The sequence below is a fragment of the Echiichthys vipera genome (genome assembly GCF_963691815.1).
Source record: "Echiichthys vipera genome assembly, chromosome: 12".
Classification (NCBI taxonomy): Eukaryota; Metazoa; Chordata; class Actinopteri; order Perciformes; family Trachinidae; genus Echiichthys; species Echiichthys vipera.
The window spans coordinates 20,400,638-20,426,814 of NC_139837.1; the positions used below are offsets into that span (position 1 = coordinate 20,400,638).

Sequence of the window (26,177 nt, forward strand, 5' to 3'; positions counted from 1 at the left end):
TTTTTGTCATTTCATGGTACATGACTGAGTCTGGAACGCCTCTTCTGACCTTGACCTCAGACCTACAATTCTGGACGATAAATTGTGCATCCTTTTATCTGTTCATTTATTTTGCTAGCTTAAAAGTAGCCAAACAGTAAAATTATCACTCAAAGCCACTTTAAATATATTGAATCTAAAAAAACACTGGTATCAATTAATTAAATATGAGAAAAGTGTTTCACAGGAAAGTCAAATAGGTGGATATCGCGTACATTTTTAAAGTAAAAGTTGACCAAAAAACAACAAAACAAACAGTATTAAGACAGGATATTGACCCGCCATGAGGTGAAAACCTATAAATGGACGAGTGTCTGTTCAGCAGACAATCTGGACACGCCCACTCAGATTCCCCAACTGTGTGGTGATTGTCCATTAAGGCGCATGATGTCATTCCTGTCTGAGGAAACAGCGATGCCAGTTGTGTCCTGTCTACAGCCTGAACGACGGCGCTCTTCTGCCAGACAAAGCAGGCTACCAGAGGGCATACCAGTGGTTGTTGGAAAAGATTACAAAGAAAGAAAACACCACCGCGCTGCATTACGGCCTCACGAGCGAGTTGGCGGTGAAGTGGTAATCTGAGGGCAGGCAAACATGTCGTCGAGGGTTATCGAGTTGTTTGTACTGCTCTCTTGTCAAAATAATTTCCTCTGCTTCTTGGAACTTCTCAGTGTGGCCGTCACTTATCTGCAGGAAGTAGACACCCTTCATTTAACCCCCATGTTTCCCCTGGGACAAGTATTCAAATAGAGATATTGTATGCTTTGTGGTTGTTTACATTTTGACTGGAGTGTGCCTGCTGGGCTGCATACGGCTTAATGATTAATCACAGGCTAGAGAATAGTTTTATGACTGAGACATCAATCAAAAGTATAATGAGAGAAGTCACATATATTTTAATGTTATTAAACAATGCTAAAGCATGCTTAACTGGTGACATTAGAAGAGAATTGAACCCATTAATGAAATTACAATGGACTTTTTTATATCCGTATTTATTCAGGGAAGGTTGACTGCTCTTTTGCAGCAACACCCTGCCACATATAGGTCACATCCACGACTGGGAGGGGCCCCATACAACCACAGACCTTGAGGACTTCCACTACATCGAGCATGGGTTAAGTCTAGTGCACCATATGGGTCTGGGAACTTTTTCCTCAATCAGCTTCTTACCATGAGGGTTGTGGTCGCACCTGAACAGTGTTTTCTAACAAAGTTGGAGAAGTTCTGTTTATTTCGGATGACATATATCTGAATTTGTGTTTTTGTCCTTGCTTTTCTCACTGGTTTGTGATTGGCTGAGCTCCGTTTTTGAAAAAGGCATTGTCGTTTTTTTATTTTCTTTTTTTACCATTTCAAAACCCAGCGCCTCAACCGTCAACTTCAGTTTACAACTGTCAGAGATTTAGATTTATTATGCTAGTAGCTGCTAATGTGGTCTTCTTTCCTTGCAAAGGCTATAGGGACGCATTCCTTCAGGGTGTACTGCTAAATGTATCACCACACAGATGATGTCCTACCATCAAGTGTTGAATTTTGCACATATATCAGATCATAACTAGTAATGTTGGCGAATATGGAAGAAAAATTAGGCCAAACGTGCCGGAAACTGCAGTTCCTCGAACGGAAACTTGAAACTGGCTCCAAAAGATTCAATCCCAATAGACTCCCATGTTAAATGCCCAACTTTACAGCAGAAGTTAACATGTTTACAGCCTGGAACAAAAAAAAATGCTTTCAGTGTCTATAGCTTATTATCCCCCATACTTGATAACCGTAAGGGGGGGTTACAAGTCACCCTTTAAAATCATATTTAGGCTTAAAGTTAAAGCATAGATTGCAGACTTCATTCGGCTCGCCTCAGCTCCATCCACGCTCCACCACCTCTTTGCCCGGGAGCAGGCGGAGACAGGCAAGATGGCGTCACCCACACTGAGCCTCAAATCGGCTCTTCGGAAACCAATGAATGACGTCACAGAGGCTACGTCCATATTCAATACGGCCTATGCTCTGGAGCCACATATTCAGTGGCACCTGTAGTAGAAGTTTTCAGGGGCTTGAAGTAGGATCTTTTCGCATCTGCATCACATTCCAAAGGAGCTAAATTCTCCTGTTAGATTGAGTCCTCACATTCTTCATCCCGTGCCTACAGTGTGCTCCTTTGGGCCCCAGATGGTGTTTTGGCTCAAGTTGTTTGACCACAAACCCAAACACATGTACATCTCAATGGGATTATCCTGTTTTTTTTCTGCAGTATCCCTACATGGTTGAGCTTTAACAGCAAGGACAGCTATTTAAGAATTCCCCTCCCTACATGACTGGAATACCTTGGGGACCTGCCAGAGACCAGACCGAGCCCAATGTACCGGCTCTTCACATGACCTGTGTGCCTCACAAAAGCAGGCCTGAGTTTCTTTGCACCACTGACTCTTCACAAGATATTCTGGGATTCTGCTGAATAGTATTATGTTGACGTCAACTCGATGGATCGGGTGAAATGACTCCAGTCAGCCCAAACCAAGCCGCGCAGCCGGGAGTGTGCCACCAGAATAATTACACATTTCAGTGGTTAATTATAATGAGTTAATTGATGCGTCTAATAGGCCGTCATTTAAAGTGTTGAGATGAAGAGCCTCTTTCTGTCAGATGGCCAATTAGAGCTCCTGTTGATGCTCTGTGGTTTTAACTTCTTTTAGCTTTTAGTGTGTTTGTGCTGTAGTGACACCTAAAAGCCTTTTTTATGTTAGCAACACTACAGGCACTGCTCCAAGGACGGTGATCCACATCCTTTGATGTGGGCGGAAATATCTCAACTATTTAAAGAATAGCCATGAAATTGTTTGGAGACGTTGATGGTGGTTTCATCTGGTGCCACCAACAGGTTGACTAGTGTGGTTTCCAGTGTCTCGACAACTATCGGATGGATTGCCATAAAATTCGGTAAGATATGCATGTTCCCTTCAGGATGAATTGTAATCATTTATCTCAGTATAATGCTTCCATAAAGTTGGTAAAATTAGACCGATTTAAAAAGTTGAGGGTTGTTCTGTCTTGAGGAGGGCGGGAGTTTTTGGCCTGTCCTCGATAAAAGAAATTCTTAGTCGACTCATCCTATAATGTTGACTAATCGATTTGTTGAATCATGCGGAAGCACCACTTTAAATCTTGTGTTTAACAGAGATGTGTTCATTAGTTTCTTGGAAATAATTCATTCAGCATGATAAAAGCATCAAAAATGTCTTATTGACTAAGAAAGGACAGGCCTAGTGAATTTTCTCATTCAGGAACTAATTTTTCAGGTTATTCCAACGCCACATGAATTTAAAGCCTCATAGAGCCACTTTGTTTATGGTTCGTTGTTCATGTTAATGGCACAAAAAACTTTTTTGTGATGTAATGTCTAGACTACATATTTCCATGTCAGAGTTTTATGTGGAGCAAGCCTTCATATGTTTTCATTGTGCTTACTAGCACTAGCATTTAGCTCAAAGTCAGCTCAGTACAGCCTCAAAGAAAAATAAACTCTTTTACAAATGTATTGTGCAAATCCATTTATAAGCTGATTAAACCTGTTTTTATTTTAAATCCCATAATGAAATTGAGTTATGAATTGGCACAGACATAAACATGAACTTTTAGTCAATAGTTTAATTGGATTTTCATTGTGGCTTACGGGGACATCCCTATGTTCTCGGGGTCTGATGCTCGACGGTCGGGGAACATCAGACCCCTTTTCCCGAAAAGGGGTCGACGCTTTCGGGGATTTAATTCAGCATTTAGTTAGGGGCTTGAGGTTAGGGTTGGGGGTTAGGATTAGGGTCTACTTAGGCCTATGTGCAATGGCATTCGGCACTGATTGTTGAAAAAACTAACGGACCGGGGAACATGGGACCCTTAAAAAAAAAAAAGGGACATAGGACCCAGCAAACATAGGTAGGCCTACGCTCAGGTGACTTACATTAGCATTAAGCTAAATGCTAAAGTACAGCCTCACACAGCTAAGGTGGCTGTAAACTCCTGTTCTAATGTGTATTTGCAAATCCATTTACAAGCAAATTAAATCATTTACTATTTAAAAACGCGATAATTAAATAGAGTTATTAATTGGCACATTAAATTTAAGTCAATAGTTTAATTTAAATGTCGAGTTTTTTTTTAAAATGACTATTAGGTTAATTAGCAGATGAAAAAAAACATGTCTAATTATCTCCAGACTGCATCACTAACATGCCGGAGTCAGCTACTTTTGGTTTTGGTCTATGGCTGACTGTCATCACCACCACCGGCCTGGCTGCCGTTGGGACCGGGAGGGCGGGTGAGCTGGCAGCCTGCTCCCGGTCCGTGACATCACTTTCCCAAACATTCACCCTTGGAAGTTTGTCCATATATGGAAGAGCGCTCCACTTTCTCCTGACTGCCGGGGCTATCCCGTGTAGGCATCTCTCCTGCTGTGTGTGTGTGTGTGTGTGTGTGTGTGTGTGTGTGTGTGTGTGTGTGTGTGTGTGTGTGTGTGTGTGTGTGTGTGTGTGTGTGTGTGTGTGTGTGTGTGTGTGTGTGTGTGTGTGTGTGTGTGTGTGTGTGTGTGTGTGTGTGTGTGTGTGTGTGTGTGTGTGTGTGACACAGAGAGAGTCGGTTTACCTTACAAGGCAGACAGACCTGACCTTCCCTTCACGTGTATACATGAGCGTCGTTGTGACGCACCTTTTTTTGAATGACTGGTAGTTTGTTCTGCGCATGCGCAGTGTTAATACAGTAAAGTGTACAGTAGTTTACACGGCATGGAAGAGCTTAATCGTGGCTTTTGTGTATATTTAGAGAGTTACTAAGTTAGTAGCCTTCATTATAATCCTGAGGTGCTCCACTGTGTTTTCGTTGTCTTGAGGCAAATAGTGCACTTTTTGTTCCACTACATCTGAGCGCATGATACTTGAATAACTACTGCTGTCATTTTAATGTTGTGCAGTGAAGGGTAGAATGCAATTTTCCTCTACAATATTATAACATGGAAATTAGTTACTTGAATTGAAGTGACAATATGTATACCACTATTTTTTTACGGGTATATTTTTATTGTCAGATGCGGGAGAAGTAGTAATTTGACCCCAAAAAAGACCATATTATAGTTAAAGTAGCAAAAGTAAAAGTACTTATGGCAGAGAATGACCAATATCAGAATCATATATATATATATATATTTGGGTAATTTGAATTACTTTATATATTGGTGGTACAGTCGCATAACCTATAATAATATAATTTATCAGTTGATTTATATATATTTTTATAATGTCAGCAAAGTAACTAAAAACAGAACAAAACTTAAAATATCAAATAAATGTACTGAACTACCTGTAGTCTACATTGTAGGCTACGCATGATTTATTTTTCAGTATAATATTTTAAAACGCAATTAGAAGAATACAAACTATAATGATATTCCAGTAATATGATAGTCCTTATAATAATATACTTTCTGATATCAGAATTACTACATAATGGATACTTTCACTGTTAACACTTGAAGTATTGCTGATAATACTCATATTACATTTGCTGTAATTTAAGTATGATTGTACTTTAGAGGGACTATTTTTTTTACTGCACTGCAGTTTTAGTTACTTTATTCAGATTATTAAAATAAAATTTAATCAGCAAACAAATAACGATGTAGGGGAAACCAGGGAGAGTTGTAAATCGTAATACTTTTTTTTACCCCAAAAAATAATAATAAACTAAAGCTGTGTCTTCCACTTCCTCACATGGAGAATAAGGACTAAACTGAGCATGTGCAGAGCGAATCAGGTGATTCTTTAAGAAATTCGAAGTGTTACAACCATCCCCTGTCTCCCCTATAGCCAATTAATATAGATTAAAATACCTGGTAGTATAATAATAATACATTTATTTAATACTGCACATTTTACAGACAAAGTCACAAAGTGCTTCACATGATAACATTGTTAAACTAACACCCAAACAGTAAAATGAGCAATCAAAATAAATAAATACCAATGCAAATAAAAATAAAAGACTTAAAAGCACAAAATGATCATACAAACATGAGACAAAAGCCAGTTAAATAAGTGTATAAAGGTGGCTCATTAAAACGAGCTCCACCTTTACCAGCTGCGCCCTTAAAGTGACACTGATGCATCATTTATTGGGTTGTTATCCAATAATATAGTATGCATTAGTCTGTACAGTACAGCAGGCCTATTTCAATAAAGGTACATTGCACCACTCTGTTGCATTTTTAAGCTTACTTTCAAAGCCTCCTTGTCAGCAATTGTTTAAAATGTTTATTTTTTTCCGTTCTTTAAAAGTGTTTTGCTTTATAGCTCTACTTCACCCTGTGAAGTAACTCGTAACATTTATTATATTCTAGTTAGACTCTGAAGTATCCTCCCAGACAGTCAGCTCAACCTAAGCACTCGACCGTGGATATAAAGCCTCCGCACTGACAGCAGGGCCAGCCAATCCGCTTCAAGAAGGCGGGACATGTGCTCCCCGAGGCGTCCAATCAGATCCCGCGGTCGGTTATCGATTAAATTTGTCTGAAGCAAAGTTTTTGCGTCTGTCGCTCCTCCGCCACTGGACCTGGACCTGCCTACCGCTGCCTTCCTGCCTGCCTGCCTACCGCGGAGTCCTGCTGCTGGGCAAAAAACTAGAGCAGATAGAGAGAGACAAGAGGCAGAGTTGGAGGGTGAAAGAGAGAGAGAGAGAGAGAAAGAGAGAGAGAGAGAGAGAGAGAGAGAGAGGGAAGCCGGGGGTGGACCGTTAATTTCATCCACACACCGTCTTGAATGCGTGGCGGAGAGCGAATACCGAGCTAATATACTGCTGTAAAACATCACCGCGCCGAGGACCGGGGGAGAGCCTACACGAGACAAGCAGAGAGCGTCTATATATAAAGCTTTATAGATACATGTATAATAACATGGATCAGTATGATGAAGAGCCTTATATGCACCAGGAAGATGACTGGGATCGGGATCTCCTCCTGGATCCTGCATGGGAGAAGCAGCAGAGAAAGGTGAGAGCCTCACTTCCTCCTATACCTCCAGTGTAAAGGTGCGGAAGTGTCCTGTAATAACAATAATAATAATAATTAGCTGATTAATATTATTATCACACACGCATTAGATGCTACAGATCGATCAGTTCTCGCAGCAGGAGGCAGCCGACAGCCCCAAAACGCAGACTGGCAGCTGTTTGCTTTAAGTATTAGGCTCATTATAGCGCTTTGGTAAATCACCTGCGCAGGTTTCTCAGCTACTTTATTTTTTTTTATCAGGAGGGTTATTTGTGCTCCAAAACTTTTCTTTTCTCGCCTCCACGTCTCACACACACTCGCACACATCCTGTGTAGCGTTATGAAATATCCTGCAGCAGGAGGGAACGAGTAAAAGAGGGGGAGTGTAAAAAATAAATAAAAAGGGGGTAGAAAAACGATTAAAAACTGGACATGACGCCCACCTTTCCAGCGCAACAGATGTCAGCCATGCGCTTGACTGCATATGGTGTGTGTGAGTGGCCCCTCCTGTCATCTGGTTTATGATGCGACGTGGATTAGGCCATGCTTAACAGCCAGGGGATGGAGTGTGTGTGTGTGTGTGTTTGGGTGTGTGAGGAGGGGGTTAAACCCACCAGAACTCATTCTGCGTCTCCTTTTACGCGCGGGTTCTGCACGCCACAGACGTCTGGAGCAAATGTTGCATTTCTGTTTGTGTTGGAAGTTGTTTGCTGCATCAAAGCCACAGTCTGGAAGTTAGTTTATCCATCTCCAATCGTCTGAATACATTCACATGATCTCCGTTACACGCGCACACGGATCGGCTTTATAATACAAGGGTTGTAAGGCACCATACATTGTCTTTAACGAGCCCAAATCACCTACACGCGTCCAACAGCTGCTGCTCCTTTTCCAGACAGAGCATGAATGGTCTTCGAGAAAGGGGGTGTTACTCTTTTCCCTGTTCCCCATACTTTTCTTCCGCTTTGAAAAACGGGGAAGAAAAGCGCTGTGGAATCTGAGTAAGCGCTGCGGTTTGGGCTGGGCTTGCATGGGAGCGAGCGTGCCCAAAAATGGTAATAATCGGCCCCTCTCGCTGCCGTTGGAAAACTTTTCCCCCCACGTTTCTTTCTTGCTCTGCAAGCTCTCAGCTTCTAGTTTCCTGGATTATGTCATCGGCAGGCTGCTACCGGTCTAAATTAAAGGAAATAAAGGAAAGGTATGCAGGGCTGATGTCAGGTGTGAACAGCAGACAGGGCTGGACATCATCTCATGCTGATACCTCTGTAGTGCCTGAAGCTCTCCATGTAATAAAAGCAGTAACACCTGACAGTATCCCCTCCAGCCTGGATCACAGACTCCTATCATGCTGAAATACTTTCCTCTGATGACCCGCATATTTCTGCCTGTATGACCCTCATTGATCTAATCATGCTGCACAGAGAGCAGGAATGTTTTATTCATCTCTTCCTCTCCTCTCCACAGAGCAGTGATAAGTGGTTATGTTGAGGTCTGACTAGATGAACACAATCACAGGCTGAGAGGGGAGACGTGAGGCCCCCCCACCCTGGCAGGCTTGCACCTCTGTCCTCAGCCTCAGGGCGACAGACACAGTCATCCATATTCAACACACATCACCCAAATTTTCTTCAGGCTTTAGCACTCAGCTTTGTGTCTAATGTACAGATAAGCTAGAAGCCTTTCATCTTTGCTGATTGTTTCCCATCATGAAACACATTATTATCATTATTGAGATATTATAATTCTGACATGATCAGTGTTTAAATGAGTCAGGTGCTTCCTTAAAGGCGGGGTAGGCAGTTTACCTTTAGCATTGTTGGGCCAAAATGTCATATTGTAATGTAAGTGTTCAGAGAGACTTCTGCAGTCCCTCCTGTCTCTGTTTTCAGGCTTTAGAAAATCTAGACTGTGACAGGAATCTCTGACCAATCACAGGTCGTTTCAGCGAGTGAGAGCTCAGGACAGAGAGGGGAGAGGGGGATCTACAGGTCTCACTCCACTTTCAATTCTGGCTTCTTTTCTTTTTTGCAGTTTTAGGACACATCAAGCTGATTTCAAAGTTATTCGGTTGAAAGAACAAATTATATTTACTGTGCATGCAGACGAAGGCCAAGTAGCATCAACAGACACACTGCAAAAACAAGGGGGAGGGTCACTCACTGTCAGCCCCACTTTGACTTTTCGCACCAACCTATCCTGCTTGTTTGCCAGATGCAAAAAGTGTCAAAGTAGAGTGTTGGAGCCTGGTAAACTAGGCTGCAACACTAGAAAAATACAAAAAAAGCAGCCAAGACGTACATATTGCGCAGTTGAGGACTTTTTTCTCTTTCTCTTTGACTCTATTTTGCCATTTTACTTTGACGCACACAAACCCAACATGTCAGAGAGTGCCTCAAATATTTTGAGTCTGATGCAAGTCCTAACCTGAGCCCCAGGTATAAAGGCGCTGCTATCTTCTTATCTTGGAATCTTAATGTCTTTGCAGACCCAGGTGTCTCAGGCACACTGTGCCAGATGTTACTTAAAGCTGCAGACGACCCACATATTTCCACGTAAACAACACAAGACTTTATGTATTTGTCCACAAACAAACACGCCTTATCTGTCTTTCACTCTCTAACATTTTACTCGTGTTGTTTTCGTAGCTGGAAGGTGGAGTTCAGGTGTTAGCTGCTGAGGCTATTTTGTCCAGGTTTGTCCTTATAAGGATATAGGCTGCAGTACCTTCGATCAGCCCTGCCTGTAAACCTCCCGCCTCCCGCTTCCCATCTCCCACACCCCAACCTCTGTGTTCCCAAACACTCCTAACCCACACCCACATTCCCCTGCTCCGACTGTACAAGCCAGGTCACGGATAATATTGACACATTCCTGATCAGTCCGATGATTTGTTCATTGTAGGCTTTTTGTCTCTCTTTATGACTTATAGTTTCAAATTGATCTATTCTGACAGGCACAGTCTACACTTCTGTTCTGTGTCTCTCTGACGCCAGAAAACCGTGCAGGAACTTGTCTTTTTGGTGTGACAGATATTCAGGAAGTGCACACTAAGTGAATCCGTCATCAGTCTTGTCACCATGTTAAACTGCCCACTTTGACTCATCAGACAGCACTCTCTTGGGCGGGGCTGTCCAAGGCAAACCCAGCATCCTGACCTGCACCTGGAGTCACTTTCACTGCTTCTGGAGGGAATAACACTTACTGTTACTGGATAATAATCCAATACTCAGGAAGGAAGACTAACCTACATCTCTTTTCTGTGCCCAGGGATCTAATTACCGACAAGTTTCAGGAAACTAACTCAACGCATGAACGGCCGTGTGACGTTTCAGTTCTAGTGAGAAGACAGCAGCTGTTTGCTAAATTGCATAATAGGATGTGTACTGTCAGCTCTGGCCACCTCACAAAATGCTTCCTGTCATCAGATTCCTCTGTTCCCATGATGCACCTTGCGCTGCCCTCTTTAACAAAAGAAGAGCGTCACAGACTGGTGGTGACAAAGCAGGGAATGTGGAAAGAGTGATCCCCCTCTCTCTGTCGGTGGCAAGTGGCTGTGCTCTCGTTATGTGCTGAAATGTTGCTTCTTTTCACTATATAAAACATGAGTGTCACTCCTCCACACCCCTATTATCTATTTTTTTATTTTCATTCACTCAAAGTAAGGTTTTATGCATTATTTTGTGAGAAAGGTTGGGTAATCATATGCAGGTCATCAGGTCAGACCCCCTGGGAAAGTTAAATAACACTTTCTCTTCCCAAAAATGCAGGAAATCCCCTGAACTTTTTCTGAGATATTTCTATTTAACATCATGTATTCTTTACTTACATTTCATTTGTTCTATTGTACTAAATGTGCCACAAAGTTAATAGTTTGGAAATATATGTTTATTCAATATGAGTTTAACTGTCAAAATCTGCTTCGTTAGGAGCCTGGCATCATTAGAAAACAAAAAATACAGAAAACACACGTGAAATAACCCAAATGGTTTTTAAGTTAGGCAGCAAAGTCGAAACTGACTGAGTAGGTCTTCAGTGGCTGTAAAGTGCCCTTGAGCAGCAGATAAAACTTATCTCTGAGTCTTTGCTACCCTTCCATACATAAAAGCAATATTTTTTATGTCTACATAGGGACAATGAAGACACATTTTACGTTTCTTTGTAGTTGTTGTGGGTTAATTGTAGTCGTTTTGTGTCTCTTTGTGGTTATTTTAGGTCATTTGTAGGTTTAATGTATCCATATATGTGTGTATGTTTTCGATCATTTTGTGTCTATTTTCAGTCAATAATGTCTTATTATGGTCGTCTTGCATCTCTGAAGTCATTTAATGTCTGTTGTAGTCATTTAGGTTGTTTGTGGCTGTTTTGTGTGTGTTTGTGGTCATTATGGGTGCGTGGTATGGTCAATCTGCTGGTTGGTGCGTGTGTGTGTGTGTGCGTGCGTTTGTGTGCGTGTGTGTGTGTGTTCAGAAACATCCATTGTCATGGTCATGGTCCCTGACACTTTGGGCCCCGGGCATGTGCTTTTGTAACTTTTGGACAGAGCCAGGCTAACTGTTTCCCCCTGTTTCCAGTCTTTATGCTAAGCTAAAGATAACCAGCTGCTGGCTGTAACCTTATATTCAACATACAGTTGAAGTCTAGCAAGAGTGACAAAGCATATTTAAAAGGTCCAACTATTCTTTCAAAGAAAGGTGAGAGGATGACGCAGCCTTGTGTCTCAGATGCCTCCTCTGTCTGATTCAAAGATGCTTCAGGGAAATGATCAACCTTCTATCTGTTTCCCAGCAGGAGACGACTCTATTCATTGTTCAGTCACTTAGTCATCTGTCAGGGAGGCTGCTGTTCTCCGTGAAGGAGTAAGAAGTAAGAAAATACACAGATATCTTTACAGAAGTCTCCAGTACTCTGGGAGGCAGATAATCCTGTGTCCGCTCGCTGTCGTGTTTAACACAGCTGGGTCATAAATCCCAACAGGAGCTCCCCGGCGAACCGATCACACCGCCCCGGTCACGCTGTCAGGGCCCTGCCTCGTTTGTCCTGATTGATGGGGTCACAGGCTGACACCCCAGCTGAGAGGACCCAGGAGCATCCAGCCATCCCATTGCGTCCCTTTGCGTGTGCTCACAGCTCAGGGGATTAGAGGAAGCAGCCCAACTTTTTTTTTAATTCAGAAACTGAAGATGCAGATTGTCGTCTCTTGAATCAGAATTTAGTGAACTTGTGGAAAAGTTTGACATCAACCAGAAACAATCATGTTTTGATTGATTTTATTACTTACCAAGAAGGTAAAGTGAATGAATTGATAAGCCCATTATCAATGTAGTGGCTGGTGAAAATGATGCTTTAGCCATTTGCAACATAAATGAAGTTTTACAATATTTCCAGTGTTGAAATCAATGCAATCCCACCGTGATGAGTAAAAGGGAATGATTTCTATGAAAAACGTAAACATTTTGACCACTTAACATTTGTCCCATTTGCGATTCGACTAACTCACTTTTCTACCCACTTCTCTCCTCATCCTGCCTCCCTTCGTCTTTTTCTCCCTTTCAGTAATTTGATCCTGTGCGAACACGGTCAGGTTTGGATTGAGCATGTTTCATTATTAACAAAAACATCTTGTTACGAGGAGCTTGCAGTCGGGGAGGAAACCATCTACTCTTTATAACCTGAAGCTCCTGGCTTGATGTATGGAGTGTCAGAGGATACTGACCTGTGTCTAATGACTCTTACATAACCCGACTCCACGTCTCAGAGAGGGGTATTGTTCTCCAGTGAGGTGTAGTGAGGCTCCTGTTGGAGAGCTGGTGGAAGTGTTTACTCAAGAAAAGTCAATGGGACAGCTCACACAGATTGATCCTTTCAGAGAGTTGTTTTACTACATATGGGTGAAGCTACCAGCTTTTTCCACTGTGTTAACAGGCTCATTAGATTTTTATCCAGGCTTGTGGTTTGGCTCTGTGGACGGCAATGTCGGCCCATCATGAAATTTTATACAGGCATTCATGGGCCACAGAGGAGGAATCCTCCGGACTTTTCCTTTAACGCCACAATGAGGTCCACATTTGTAGTTTTGAGTGAAATGTCTCAACAAATATTGGATTGATGGATTACCATGAAAGATCATTCATGTCCCGCTCAGGTTGAACTGAATGCTAACATGTTCAACTAAGATTGCGGAAATCTTAAACATTATACCTGCTAAACATCAGCATGTTGGCATTGTCAGTTGAGTTAAGTTCACTCAGATTAAAATAAACAGTCCCAAAAAAAGAACTATTTCATGGTCATTTATGATTGATTTGGATGCTTCAACTCGATGTGGCTGACGCAACCGGTCCACCTGTGAACAGGTGTTGTGTCGAAGTCTGTTTCCTGGTCGAATAGTGTTTCCCTCGATAAATAATGACATCCCGTAGCACCCCCTTTGTTATTAGGGTTAGGGATAAGGTTTGGTCCAGATTTAGGACGGGGGAACAGGTGTCGTAAATCCTCAGGTGCCTCAAAGCACAGTGTGAGAATGCCGTTAACTGTCGCAAATCTGAACAACGCTCATATTCCTGCTCTTTAGTTACAAACCAGTTCATCAAAAACGTGAGCATGTTTAAGTACTGGCTCTTTTTATCGCGTTCATGCACAACGCCGGTCACTAAAAACATGTTAGCATGCTGAAGTTAGCATGCTGACATTAGCATGCTGACTGACGTTTATTTAGCTTTAACTACCACTTTGCTAAAGTACGGCCTAACAGAGCCGCTGACACGCCTGTAAATTTTAAGTCTTGTTGGAAAATAAAATGACCTTTTAAATAATTACGTAATGGTGATCCAAACGTAAAAACTAACAAGCCATAACCCAGCCGTACCAACATTTTATAAGACTGGTTGTAATCTTCCATCTGGATAATTACTTCTTTCTTAAAACAATTGCAGGTTGTTTGCAAGCAATTCAGTGTTCGAGTTCAACAAGTTTAAGGTACACGACACAACTTTTCATTCCTGTTGCTGCATCTTCTCTGTGTTTTGCACTAGGCCTTAATGTGGTCAAATACTGTCTGAAGAGAGAAGGCTGAACTTCAACAAAACTCCTCATTCTTTCTCAGTCTGGAAAACATTTTCATGCTTAAGTTGCACTTCTTGTCCGTGAACAGTTTCTCTTTATTTGTTTCAGGGAGGTGAAAGCTAATTATTCTCCATCAAGCTGTGCAAAGCATCTGGGTTTTTTTAGAATTCACTGTTTGAAAAGTCAAATGTGAGCAATTACCAGTCTCTTATCTGAACAGCTCCCAAATGCCAGGGCCCTGATGCAAATTCTTGCATAGCTTATTTTCTCAGGCTCACGCTCCAAATTTAGAAACGTACACAGAAATCAGCTCCGAGCTTTTGGTTATAGGTCATTAAAGCGGTTTCAAGGCCAATTGTGCAATAAATCTTAAGTATTGTTTCAGGGGGGTTGGATATGTTTGACTGCTTTGCATCATAGTTCCATAATGGACAGACTGGAGTATTATATTTGCAGCTCGGTGGCAGATTTGAGACCCAGACGGGGAGTTTTTTTGGATTCCACATCCACCATGGGATTTGGGGTCAAGGTGCATTTCCTGTGGAGCAAAGACTGCAGAGCACAAAACCTGCTCAATGCTCGAACACGTCTGGAACCACTACACACTTACGGTCACATGTCTTCAATAGCATATGACCCAGAGGGGGTTTATAGGCGATCCGTCCGCATGTTTCCAAGGAATTTTCTTGCACCACATGGGAAGGATGTAGTCGGGTCTTTCCTCCGCTAATGCTATTAATGAAACCACATGCATTCTCTAGTGCATGTGCTCGCTGCAAAAACCTCTCTTTGAAGCCGAGGGGGGGGGGGGGGGGGGGGCGCGTACTGGACTCCGAGTCTATGAACATGTGAGTGTATTAGCTGTAAGTCTCCTCACAGGAGCAGCTGCGGTGCGTCTCATGTAAGTGAAAGCAGCTTTGAGTAAATAGATACTGGGGTAAAAGCAGGCAGCAGGCACACCTTTCCATTCAGTAGCTGTGTGGGTGGAGCAATGGGGGAGGGAGGAAGGAGAGGAGGGAGGAGGCAGTGAGTGGAAGAAGAGGTTCAGACAGAGGAGCTTTCAGGTCTCTGCACAAAGAGAGCGTGTGCAGAAGGCCAGCCTTTGTCACATTGTCAACCTGGACTCAATAATTTATCATCACTGAGCTATCGAATGACTCTTTACTCTTCAGTTGCTTCAGTGTGTTTTTCCTCCTGCAACATACTCACTCTGTCATTAACTGTGCTCTGTAAGTTCCTTGAAACATGTAATCAGCTACTCTCACATGTTAAAGTAGTTACGTCACTTATTACTCAACAGGAAAGCAAGTTGTACACACACACCACATCTCCTGTATTTAAAGTGAAAGTGTGCTTTCTGGTGGAGAGTTACATGAGGAGATCCATGACATTCTCTCATCACTGTCTGTTAGGTATAAGGCTATAGCCAGCGGCTGCTTAGCTTAGCTTAGTTTAGCATAAAGACAGGAAACAGCAAGCCAAGCAGTAGCCAAGCAACCAGCAGTTACTCCAGGAAAGAAATGGTCCATGCACATAACCCCTCTAAAACAACAAATTGTTATTTTTACACTTTAACACTTCAGCTGTTCCCAATCTTTATGCTATGCTCAGCTAAGCTAACCAGACTTATATTCAATGAGCAGATATAAGTGTGGTATTGTTTTTCCTCACATTTCCCAAAATTATAAACTTTTTTTTTAACTTTGGATGAAATAGAAATCAAGAAATTAAGTTCTAACAAGTGGACAGCCTGTCATTTGGAGGTATGGGAGGTATTTAGTCTTCAAAAAAGTTTTTCTTGGATTTGCTCTTGATGAAGTTTCGACTTCACTCCTCAAACCAACTACCCTGCTGTTTATCCAAAATCAGCAGCTGCTGTTGCTTCACCGGAAACTTATCAGCGCATCACTTCCCATGCGCCACAATTTTCCCCCTGACGTGTGATTTAAAATAAGATTTATAAGAATAAAAAAGCATTCCCTCAGCCAGTTATAGTTCCTCTCTCATCAGCTTGTATCACCTTTGCTTCCCTCTTTCTTTTTTCACTTTCTCTTCAACATCTAGTTTTTTGCTTGTTTTCACCGTTGAAATCTCCCTCCAGCCTTATCAGGAAGCCTGTCTTCCACTGGGCACAGTGTGGTGCGTCACTGTTTGCTCTGTGTGTAATAAATGGGCAATTGCAGCATTTGAACAATGACGTCAGGATGTTATGTAGGGTTTTAATTACACTGAAGGCAATTAAGTCTAATTCAGAGGAGGTTAAATTCAATGTGGGGGAATCAGCCTTCCTAGGTGGCCACTGCTACAGGCGAGGAGATTAAACACACACTGCAAAGAAAGCAGATAAAGCCAATGTTGTGGATCTAGAATGATAATGCTGGAAATAAATCAATTCATCAATCTGTGTTAACGAGTCCTTGGGACAAGTGTGTTCTGATGGAATCCGAGGCCAGAGGCTATTTGTTGCACTCTTCTACTTTTCTAAAGTGGGACAAGCATTGAACGTCTGAATTTCAATCAGTGGCTTCTATTGATCGTCTAGTCCACGGGCGCTCACGATCAGTTAGAGTTCCACTCCCTGCAGGGCAAGTTGCATTACGCGCTGATGACTCTGTGCCGCTCGTGATACAGCCTGTGCAATTAAATTCTGCAGCAGCAACAAGAACTGACCGACATTTCTTTTCCCCTGTAGTACTCTTTCAGTCTCTGTTTCCTGCTGCAGGATTAGTCTGCACGCTCCCGACGACGCTTGATTTGCGACAGTAAACAACAGTGGCCACTGTGAAGTGCTCAGGGGAGATCTCATTACAAGTTGTAACAGACACCTCCCCCTCCAACAGCCCCACCCATGGTGTCCCAGCGCAGGGGGAGAATCGGCCTGCTGCTTGTCGGTGTGCAGTGGAGAGCTCTTGGCAGCGCGGCGGGGCAGCTGAGTGGTTTGAGCCGTGTGAAGTGCTGGCAGGTGCTGTAACTGGTGGATGGGCACCAGAGGACAGGCAGGGTAAACCAGCAGCAATGCCACTCAGTGTAGCTTATAGTGCTGCTCATGTGTAGCTGTAGTCACTCAGAAAGGCTGAGAACATACAGTACGTGTGCATGTCCTCCTGAACCAGTCTCACGGTCAACCATTTCTTCCTTTTCTCGCCCGTCGTAATTACAACCTCTGTGACCTTCCACTGATCCAGCCCAGAAATGCCAGAGAAGAAACACAGATGCCCACAAGATTTTTTCTTTGCCCAGCAGAAAAAAAAATACAGTTTTCATTTCAAAACCAAATGTTATCTTAAGTTACTGCTCATATTCTCAGGTCATATTTAGGTGAAGCTGTTACTGTGCACTTTGATACCTAGCAGGATAGTCTACATATAGTGTGTTGGCATTAATAAATAACAGAACACTCCACTTCTGTGGTGCTGAGGTTTTTTGTCCTTCTGAAGAAAAGAGGTAAAGCAACGCGCTGCAGGACAAACACAAGATGGGATCGATGAATCAATCATCTGCCGAGCTGAACCAGACAGACCCTCAAGCATCACATCTTATTATGAGTGTAAATGACGGTTTCAACAATCACCTCGCTCGTTAACTGGCCTTTGCTGTGAGAAGTAGCGCCGCTGCTCGTTTCCCCTGAAGAACTAATAAGCCTGATATTTCTTTAAAATGTTAGAATTTCTTCTGTCATTAGTGGAGGCGATCTTATTTCAGGAAACCCTGCAGCACTGTCCCTAGAAAGACTGAAAAGGGTCATCCTGAATGTAATCGCTTCTTAAAGTAAGATTCTGAAAGTATCAATTTGCACAAAAAGTAAGAATCTTATCAATCTCATCCATGCTTGATCGTCCCCACTTTTGTGCCCATTCGTCACTTTTTCATGGATGCAGCTGGGTAGACAGAGGGATATATCATCCCCATTCTTCAACCCAACACAGGAATTAGAATAGAATTAGGAAAAAACACCAAACCTGAGCTTCAGGCATTGATTCAGAGGTTTTAAAGAGGCTTGTTTTTACGAAGGTGCACATATTCAAACCAAAGTTTATGTTTCATCTTTTATGATACAGGGGTTTCTGAAAAGTAGAATTTTTGCAGATCAATTTTTCTTTTTTAGTTTCTAGCTTGTCCATTCATTCAGCAAGTCAGCAGTGTGTGTTATTGATGATCTCTTTTTGTAACATGAACACTTCACACAGGCCTCAATGGATGCATCATGTGGGGGTCAGAGGAAGTCAAGTGGCCACTGGAGCTCAGTTCAGCTGAATAGATCGCAGTAACTTGTGATCAAGGTTTCAGTTTGCATGTTACCTGGAGCTTTCGTGTGAGGTTTATTTGCTGAAGTGAAAATGTTACCGCTTCTACTTCATATTTTCATTTCCTGCATATCAGTTCCAGTTTGACTTTTCAAAAAAACTCTGTGTTAAAGCAAAGAATTCAAGTTCAAACACAGAAAACGTAGCATTTTTGTAAGAGACATAATAAAAGTACATTTACCCAATTTCTGTACTTGAGTACAATTTTGAGGTACTTACACTTTGAGTATATTCATTTTTTGCAACTTTTTTCTTCTACTCTACTTCAATTTGTAAATCAGTTAAGTAATTGTACTTTTTACTCCACTGTATGTTTTTCAGAAAGTATGGGTTTTTTTTCACTAGAAAACTAATAAATTATGAAGTATTATTATGGCTTAAGCTACCATGCAGAATATAAAGAATGTCACATGAATGAATCAATAACTATAATCCAATGAATCTGAAATGGACCATCCTGCGTAGGGCCAAACATTTGAGTAGGTGTTCTTGTTATGATCAGTGTAGAAAATATAATTATGTGCCACAACATCACATATGATGTCAGCACAATGTGACTCCATTGAAAGACGGTGAATTCTCACCAAGCACCTATCAACAAGCCTTAATTTCTGTAAAATGAGTACTTTAAATTGTGGTACTTTGAGTATATTTCGAGGCTAATACTTAGGTACTTGATTAAGATTTGAATGCAGGACTTTTACTTATAACAGAGTTTTCTACACTGAAGTGTGTAAGATCTAAGGACTTCTTCCACCACTGGTTTTAGAAGTTAAAGACGCTGTAATGCACTGTTATCAGAAAATAATATATTATATATAAATATATATATATATAGGAACGTATATGTTGTGTAGTTTAATCTACCTGCAGTGTTAAATATCTTGGGTGCAAATATAGAATATGTGTAAGGTGTCCCCAAGCATCAGAAAGTATTTTCTTTTCCTCTGATACGAAAAGTGTCATTGTTTTTAGAAAATGTTGCATGTGTACTGCTGCCACAGCTCGGTGGACAGAAATGTGGCACATACGTACAATGGTGTTAACTGGACACATACAGTACAGTGGATGTGTAGACGTGTGTTGAAAAGCGCCCTTTGTTCGAGTGCAGCGTAGCTCCTCCCTCAGCTCAGCATTTCTCTGAGTCAGGTGATGGTCAGCAGTGAAAAACGCTGCTCCGGCACAAAGCAGCCGCACGAGCGGGCCGCATATTTCCCATCACACGACCGCTGCAGGCAGAAACCGAGCTGGAGCTGACTCATGACTGCCGTGTTATGACTCGGGTGAATAGGCCACTGTACTTCCCATCACACTGTGTAGATTGGCAGCTGACTGTTGTTAGAGAGCACAACAGCTCAGGCATGACTCAGGAATTATGGTGTGCTGAGTTGCTGTAAAAACTTTCAGAGTAAATCTCTTGTCCCTTCATCTAGTGCAGATCCCTTTGTCTCTTCTTTAAATGAAGGACGTCTAATAAACTTTGTGATCGACATACTTTCTTTAGAATTGACTTTTAAGTTTATCAAATATGAATTAATGAATTTCCTGGCACTACACTGAGTTGATGATATTAAACCCTCTGATGCACATGGGTCAAAAGTGACCCGTGTTCATTATTTTGTTTCCATGTAATGCATTTTCTAGCTCAATATATAATAAATTCACTTAACAAACTAATTTGTTTTTAACATCACAAACTCTAATTATTACAGTATTAATTGTGTTTCGTCAGAATTGTTGCAAAAACAATTATTATATGATTATTATGATGATAAGTATGATTTTATCTTTTTGTTGACTTTAAACCTGTGTGCAAATATCAATTAGTTCTCAAAAAAAACATTTTATCTCTACATAGCAAGATGGAGAAATTAATATAATTGACAATAATAATAAAAATAAAATAATTATCCCTAAAAATCCTGGATGACATCATTTTGTGAACAAGATGGTACGAATAAACACTTATAAAGTGTATATCAAATAATATTGTCACATCTGTTGAGCATCAGAGGGTTAAGTAAAATAATTCTCTCATTTATGCCCTGCAGCTGCATGTGCCTCTGTGCACACAGTCCTCCGTGTTTGTTCAAGTACCATAAAGCCGAGTCACAGTGTGGACACGTACAGTACAGACAACAGGCTTTTCTACAGACCGGCCTTTGTGCAGAAGGACACTCCTGCTTTGAGCCGGCGAAGCGAGGAGATTGATGCTCACACTGGACTTTTGAATGACTTGTTGCTCAGTATGGCCTCTTTGATGCTTCGACACTTATTTGAATAACATCTGCACATGGATTTGCATCCAATTTGAGTGCAATGAGATCAGCTGACGTGCTTCATCTCCTTATCGGCTTACGTAATGCTAGACATTTGTCCGGACACATTTGTTTTTTGTTCTCACCAAATACAGAAGGGATATAACGTCACTGAAGCAGGTGTTTCTTCTTGAGTAGGTTGTCCTTGACAGTTCATAGATGTGAGAAAAACGGCTTTAAAGGTATTTTTGTGTTAAATGAATGTGTGTCCTTCAGAGTATTCCTCTGATCACTGAAGTAAAGTTGCAAGGCCACAATGTAAACAGTCTTGAGTATTTAAATATCATCAAAATGTACTGTTAATGTAAAATAATCCCAGGGTCTTTTTCTGCGAATTCGGTCATCAAATAAGCCATCGAGACAAATTTTTTTTGTGTATGAATGGAGATATCCGGTAGAGTCGCTACAACATCGGCATTGGCCGGCTGTTAGCTAACACTGATTAGCTCGGGGCAGTTTGGTGAAGGCATTAAAACAGCTTTTTTAACCACTAATACTCATCGAAATAGCACCAAACCTCTGCAGTAGAAAGAGAAGAGTCCCATGCATAAAACCCAACACCAACAACGAAGTGTAGTGTTTTGAAAGACCAGCTCCTCTCATAATAAAGTCCATTCAAGTTCATTACCAAAGTCAATCCAAAAGGAAGGAGCCAATTAGTGCTTCGTTTTATGTGTAGGGACTCTTCTCATGCGACTGCAGAGGTTTGGTGTGATTTTGCACAGTATTAGTGGTTAAAAAAAGCCGTTTTAATGCCTTCACTGTGCTGCCCCGAGCTAATCAGTGTTAGCCACGTCCGGCTGTTAGCGACCCTACCTGATTTCTCCGTTAATAGTTCATACACCAAAAAAATTGTCTCGTTGGCGCTAAGCTAACATTATTTAACAATTGTGAACTCCTCAGATAACTCCTTTTTGTAACTTTAACTATGTCTGTAAGCTGTGTAAATATCTAATGTTAGCAAAAGAAAGTAAAGATAAACACATGTAACTCTTCTTTCATCCACATTATGTTCACTACACTTTCAAATGAGGCCACGCCCACTTAGGAGACAGGAAGTGTGTACCATATTCCATTGATGCAGCTTAAATGCAGTCATTGAAATCTGTCCAGACTAACTCTCACGGTCACAGATGTTTTTACGGTTGTAAATAGATGTTTTTATGGTTGCGAGCACTCAGGGAGCCGTGGACGTGGGTTCTTTAGAGCCTCAACGCAGCCAATCTGTTTGTTTGTGGGTCTCCAGGCTTCTGCGGTTGTCATAGCAACCGCCCAGTGTTAGGTGCTCTGCGGCATTTTCACAGACGAGCCACTCTTTGTTAAATGAACTTGGCTGAGGAAAGAGCTACTTCCACTCTGACTTCTCATTATAGCACGCGCACACACACAAACACACACACACACAGACACACACACACACACACACACACACACACACACACACACACACACACACACACACACACACACACACACACACACACACACACACACACACACACACACACACACACACACGAATATGCATCAGGGTCACAAGAGAGTAAATATCAGCGGACTGCTCACAATGGCTGCCATTCTTTGTCAATCTGCACTTCTTGGCTGGCTCACTGCTCCGTCAGCACACGTTTGCATGCACATGTGCAAGTGCGTGTGCACGTGTGCAAGTGTATTTGCTGCATGCATTTGTGCACAAACCTGTATGCAGACAGGTTGTATGTGTGTCTCTGCATTTGCATTTTTTCTCGCACTTCACACTCCGAGGTGCATTTGCTTCCACGCACTCGCCCTTGTGCACGAGCGTGTGCACCGAAGCAGCAGCCAAGGCAATAGATAAGTGTAATGGGATGACTGTGCTGAGTCGGCAGTTTGCAGTAACAGCCTGTTTGAGTGCCTGGTCGAGTGGACGCTGCACCTGAGAGACCGTCTCACTCCATCATGACTGCAGGAAAGAATGCTTCCTCTTCTCTGGTGTGTGTGTGTGAGAACCTTGCGCTCTTGACTAGAATTCAAATTAAAATCCTGTGTTGTTTTTTTTTGTGCAGTTTTTCAAGCCTTTATTATATAGGCCAGAAAGGAAATGGGGTGAGAGAGAGAGGTAGGACATGCAGCAAAGGGCTGCAGGTCGGAGTCGAACTCGCGGACGCTGCCTCAGCTTCTTTACATGGGGCGACTGCCGAGAAGTTCTGCGAGGTTGAAGTAGTAAATGAAGCATCTCATGACACAGACTATAAATCCACGGACATCCCTGGGTATCAGAGTTAGTTCGTTTTTGAGTAAAATTCGATCAGCTGCAGTGAGCAAATTCAGCGTTCCACCTGCTCCATATTTGCCTCCTCATTTACTGTTTTGGGAGCCAGAGAAGTGTGTGTTTGTGTGTGTGTGTATGTGTATGTGTGTGTGTGTGTGTGTGTGTGTGTGTGTGTGTGTGGGGGGGGGGGGTAAGTCAGGCTGTAGTCTCCAGTGAGCTTTAGCGGAAAGAGACAGAGTGGGAAGGCTGATGACCTTTAACCCTTTTAGTGCACTACCCTGGCTAGTTGGAAGGCCCTTAGACACCGGCCCTTCCTGTGTTAGATAGAGAGCATTTCTGGGCTGTAGCTGAGAGTAAAGCAGATATTTCCCCTTCATCTCTCCAGCAGGTCGAGGGGGCAGAAAGGTCATATTGTTCAGGTCCATGACTCACTCTGAGCAGGATGGATGCAGTGGCACTTTTTATGAAGCTGTGTCATGCTGTTTGTGCTCGAGGTGTAAATGTCTGCATGTTGGGTGTCCAACTCTTTCTCTTTGTTTGTCTCAGGATCAGACTCATAGGAAGTGATTCCAAGTAGTCTCTTTCCATTGTTTTCTTGAAAAATGCAGCAGTTTCTGCTCAAAATCCAAAGTGTTCAGTTTTGAGCTCTGTTGTAACCTTTTTTAAGTCATGGTTTATTATGATTTAGTGTAAATTCTCATTCAGAAAACAGCACAACAAAACGAATTTGCGTCCTCACAAAAGACATGCCTACAAGCATATTTTCCACATTCCCGTCCATGCCATATGTCTCTTGTGGAGTACTGTACACTCCAGCAGAAAAGGGGTTTTATAAAAGTGGATGGTTTTCATTCAGCTCAAAGGTCAGCAGTGTCAAGATCATGCTGGGGAATAAACTCACTCAGACATAATGTTTCCCCAGTCTTCCCATCTGTCTGAGGCTTCATCATATACAGTCATGGTTCTGCTCTCTACCGTCATTTTCCTCAGACTTTGGATCATGCCTCTCCGCTCTCTCGCCTCCCACTCAACTGCTGAGATGGAATTTGTCTTTGGGTCTCTGTGTTTGCCAGATTCACGGAGCCACAGCACAGCAGTCTGCAGAGCATCTAGACACAGCAGCAGCTCGGCCCGTCCTGCATCACGATCGCTCCGTCTTCTGTGCTTCACACGGGCTCTTTTTTTCTCTTCCACACTTAAGGCAGCAGAAAACCCGAACCGTCTTCCGTTCACTCTGCCAGACTGTCAGATTCACTTCTCAGTTCTCTTTTCAATGTCAGTCTATTTTGTTTTAATGCAACTTCTAGGAATGTGTCCATGATCAGGCTGTTCTCATGCATTTTTTGTACACATAACAACGAAAAAGTATTGTGCAGTAATTCATGCATTTTCGTTGCCGTCCATGTCCCGGAGGCACTAAAACCAAGCTGCGACCATTTTTCTAATCCTAACCAAGTCGTTTTCAAGCCCTCACTCTAACCGTCACCTTTTTAGGCTAAAACCTGCCCTGGTGTTGTGGTCCACTTCCAGTCCGCTGCCTTCTGGCGGCCGACTTTCGTTCACTGTTTCATAAAACATCATACAAATTTTTGTGCAGAACATTTTGTGCGATATCGTACGAACCTGTTCATGAGAATACGAAACAAGTTTTTTGAAGTTTATATTCTGCAAGGCGCCAACGTCCTCATTAGCAGTTAAGGGTTCAGGAAAGGAGCCGGGGATTAAACCAGGAAAATCGCTCTACCTCCTGAGGTATGCAGCCCAATGATAGCCTCCTCCATTTTAAATTCTCCTGCTCTCCATCCCCTAAAAGGTCAGGGCTGTCAAGAAGTTCAACAGCGCAAATGTGTTTGTTTACCAAAATAGAACTTGTCGCAGTAGATTTCTACAAATTTGCTTCCACGCAGGAATCCACAGATCACATTGATTTTATTGAAATGAGCTGATTATGCTGCAGGTTTACCCCTTCTGTATCATTTACCATTGATCCACCCTTGAGCAAGGCATGCCTCAGGCACAGCTCTCCCTTTCGTCAGCAGCAGTCCCTCCAGGGTGCCATTTTAAATCAGAGCGCGCTCTCTGTGAACTTGTCTGGTTAAACACGATGCCTTAATCCATCACACATCAGGAAATCATCTGGGAGTCTGAGAGGGAGGAAGGTGCTGTAGCTGTTAGCAGGCTGCTTTCCTGGCACCAGACACTCTTTTCCAACAGCACTTTTCAGGCCAACAGGAACCTGAGTGAGAAGACGGCAGCGGAAATAGACTTAACAGGCGAAAAAACGACACTCTCTCCTCCTTGGGATTCGCAGAGGCCCATTTCCCCCCAACTCATCCAGACAGTTTTCATTCTGCTCGAGCCGTGGGTGGCGTTACGGTTTAATGTTGTGGATTTGATTCAGAAGAGAAATGTTTTTCCCCCCTTCGACCTCCTCTCGGCTTCTTTCTCCTGCTTTATTGAACTTTCTGGAGGAGACGCTGGAAATATATTTTTCAAGAAGTTTTCCTTGCAATTTGTCTGTCTGTTTTGTGGGGTTTCATCAGGACATGAGAGGCCCTCGGGTACCCCGAGCCGTGGACTCAAGCTTGAGAAACTGGCTGTGGTGTTGAAAACCGCCTTCCTGTGTCAGACACTGTGCCAGCAATATCTGCCTTTCCTCTCTTTCCTTGTCTGCCTGCCCGTGTGTTCGGATATGGCAGGGGCTCGCACTCATGAGCTGGCTTGTTTCAGTTAAAGGATTGTACTAATATGGACCTGGCAGAGAAGTAGGAAATATTTTCCTAACTGAGGCTGATTAATGGAGTGGGGAATGGACGAGGGGGGAGGCTGGGAGCTGAGTGAGAGGTGGGGAAAGGAACAGGAGCGAGGAGAGAGTGAGTTTTAAGAATACTGTATGTGATGGCTTTAAATATGGTGATTTAATGGGGCGGATGTTCAGCTCACTAGCCGCTGGCTCTAACTTCATATTTAGTGTACAGACATTAGGGTAATATCAGCCATCTCATCTGACTGTGCAAGAAAACAATTAAGGGCATTTACAAAAATGTTGTTTCCCCTTTACTGTATTGATAATTGTCTCATGCCAAAAAAACACCAGTTTCACCTTCTCAGAGGTTAAGAGTTGTGGCTTTTCTGTATATCTGTATATTACTGTTTTACTTTCAACAACA

The 26,177-nt window shown here is 42.4% G+C and overlaps 1 protein-coding gene across 3 annotated transcripts in view; it reads left to right on the forward strand.

Moving 5' to 3' along the window:
• The first annotated feature begins 6,628 nt into the window (after nt 1–6,628).
• actn1 (actinin, alpha 1) overlaps nt 6,629–26,177 on the forward strand; it is a 57,643-nt gene continuing 38,094 nt past the window's right edge. For all 3 annotated transcript variants that reach the window (XM_083924956.1, XM_083924954.1, XM_083924955.1), the window contains exon 1: nt 6,629–7,072. In XM_083924956.1, coding sequence (XP_083781082.1) covers nt 6,965–7,072 — 108 coding nt within the window. In that variant the 5' untranslated portion in view covers nt 6,629–6,964. The remainder of the gene's footprint in view (nt 7,073–26,177) is intronic.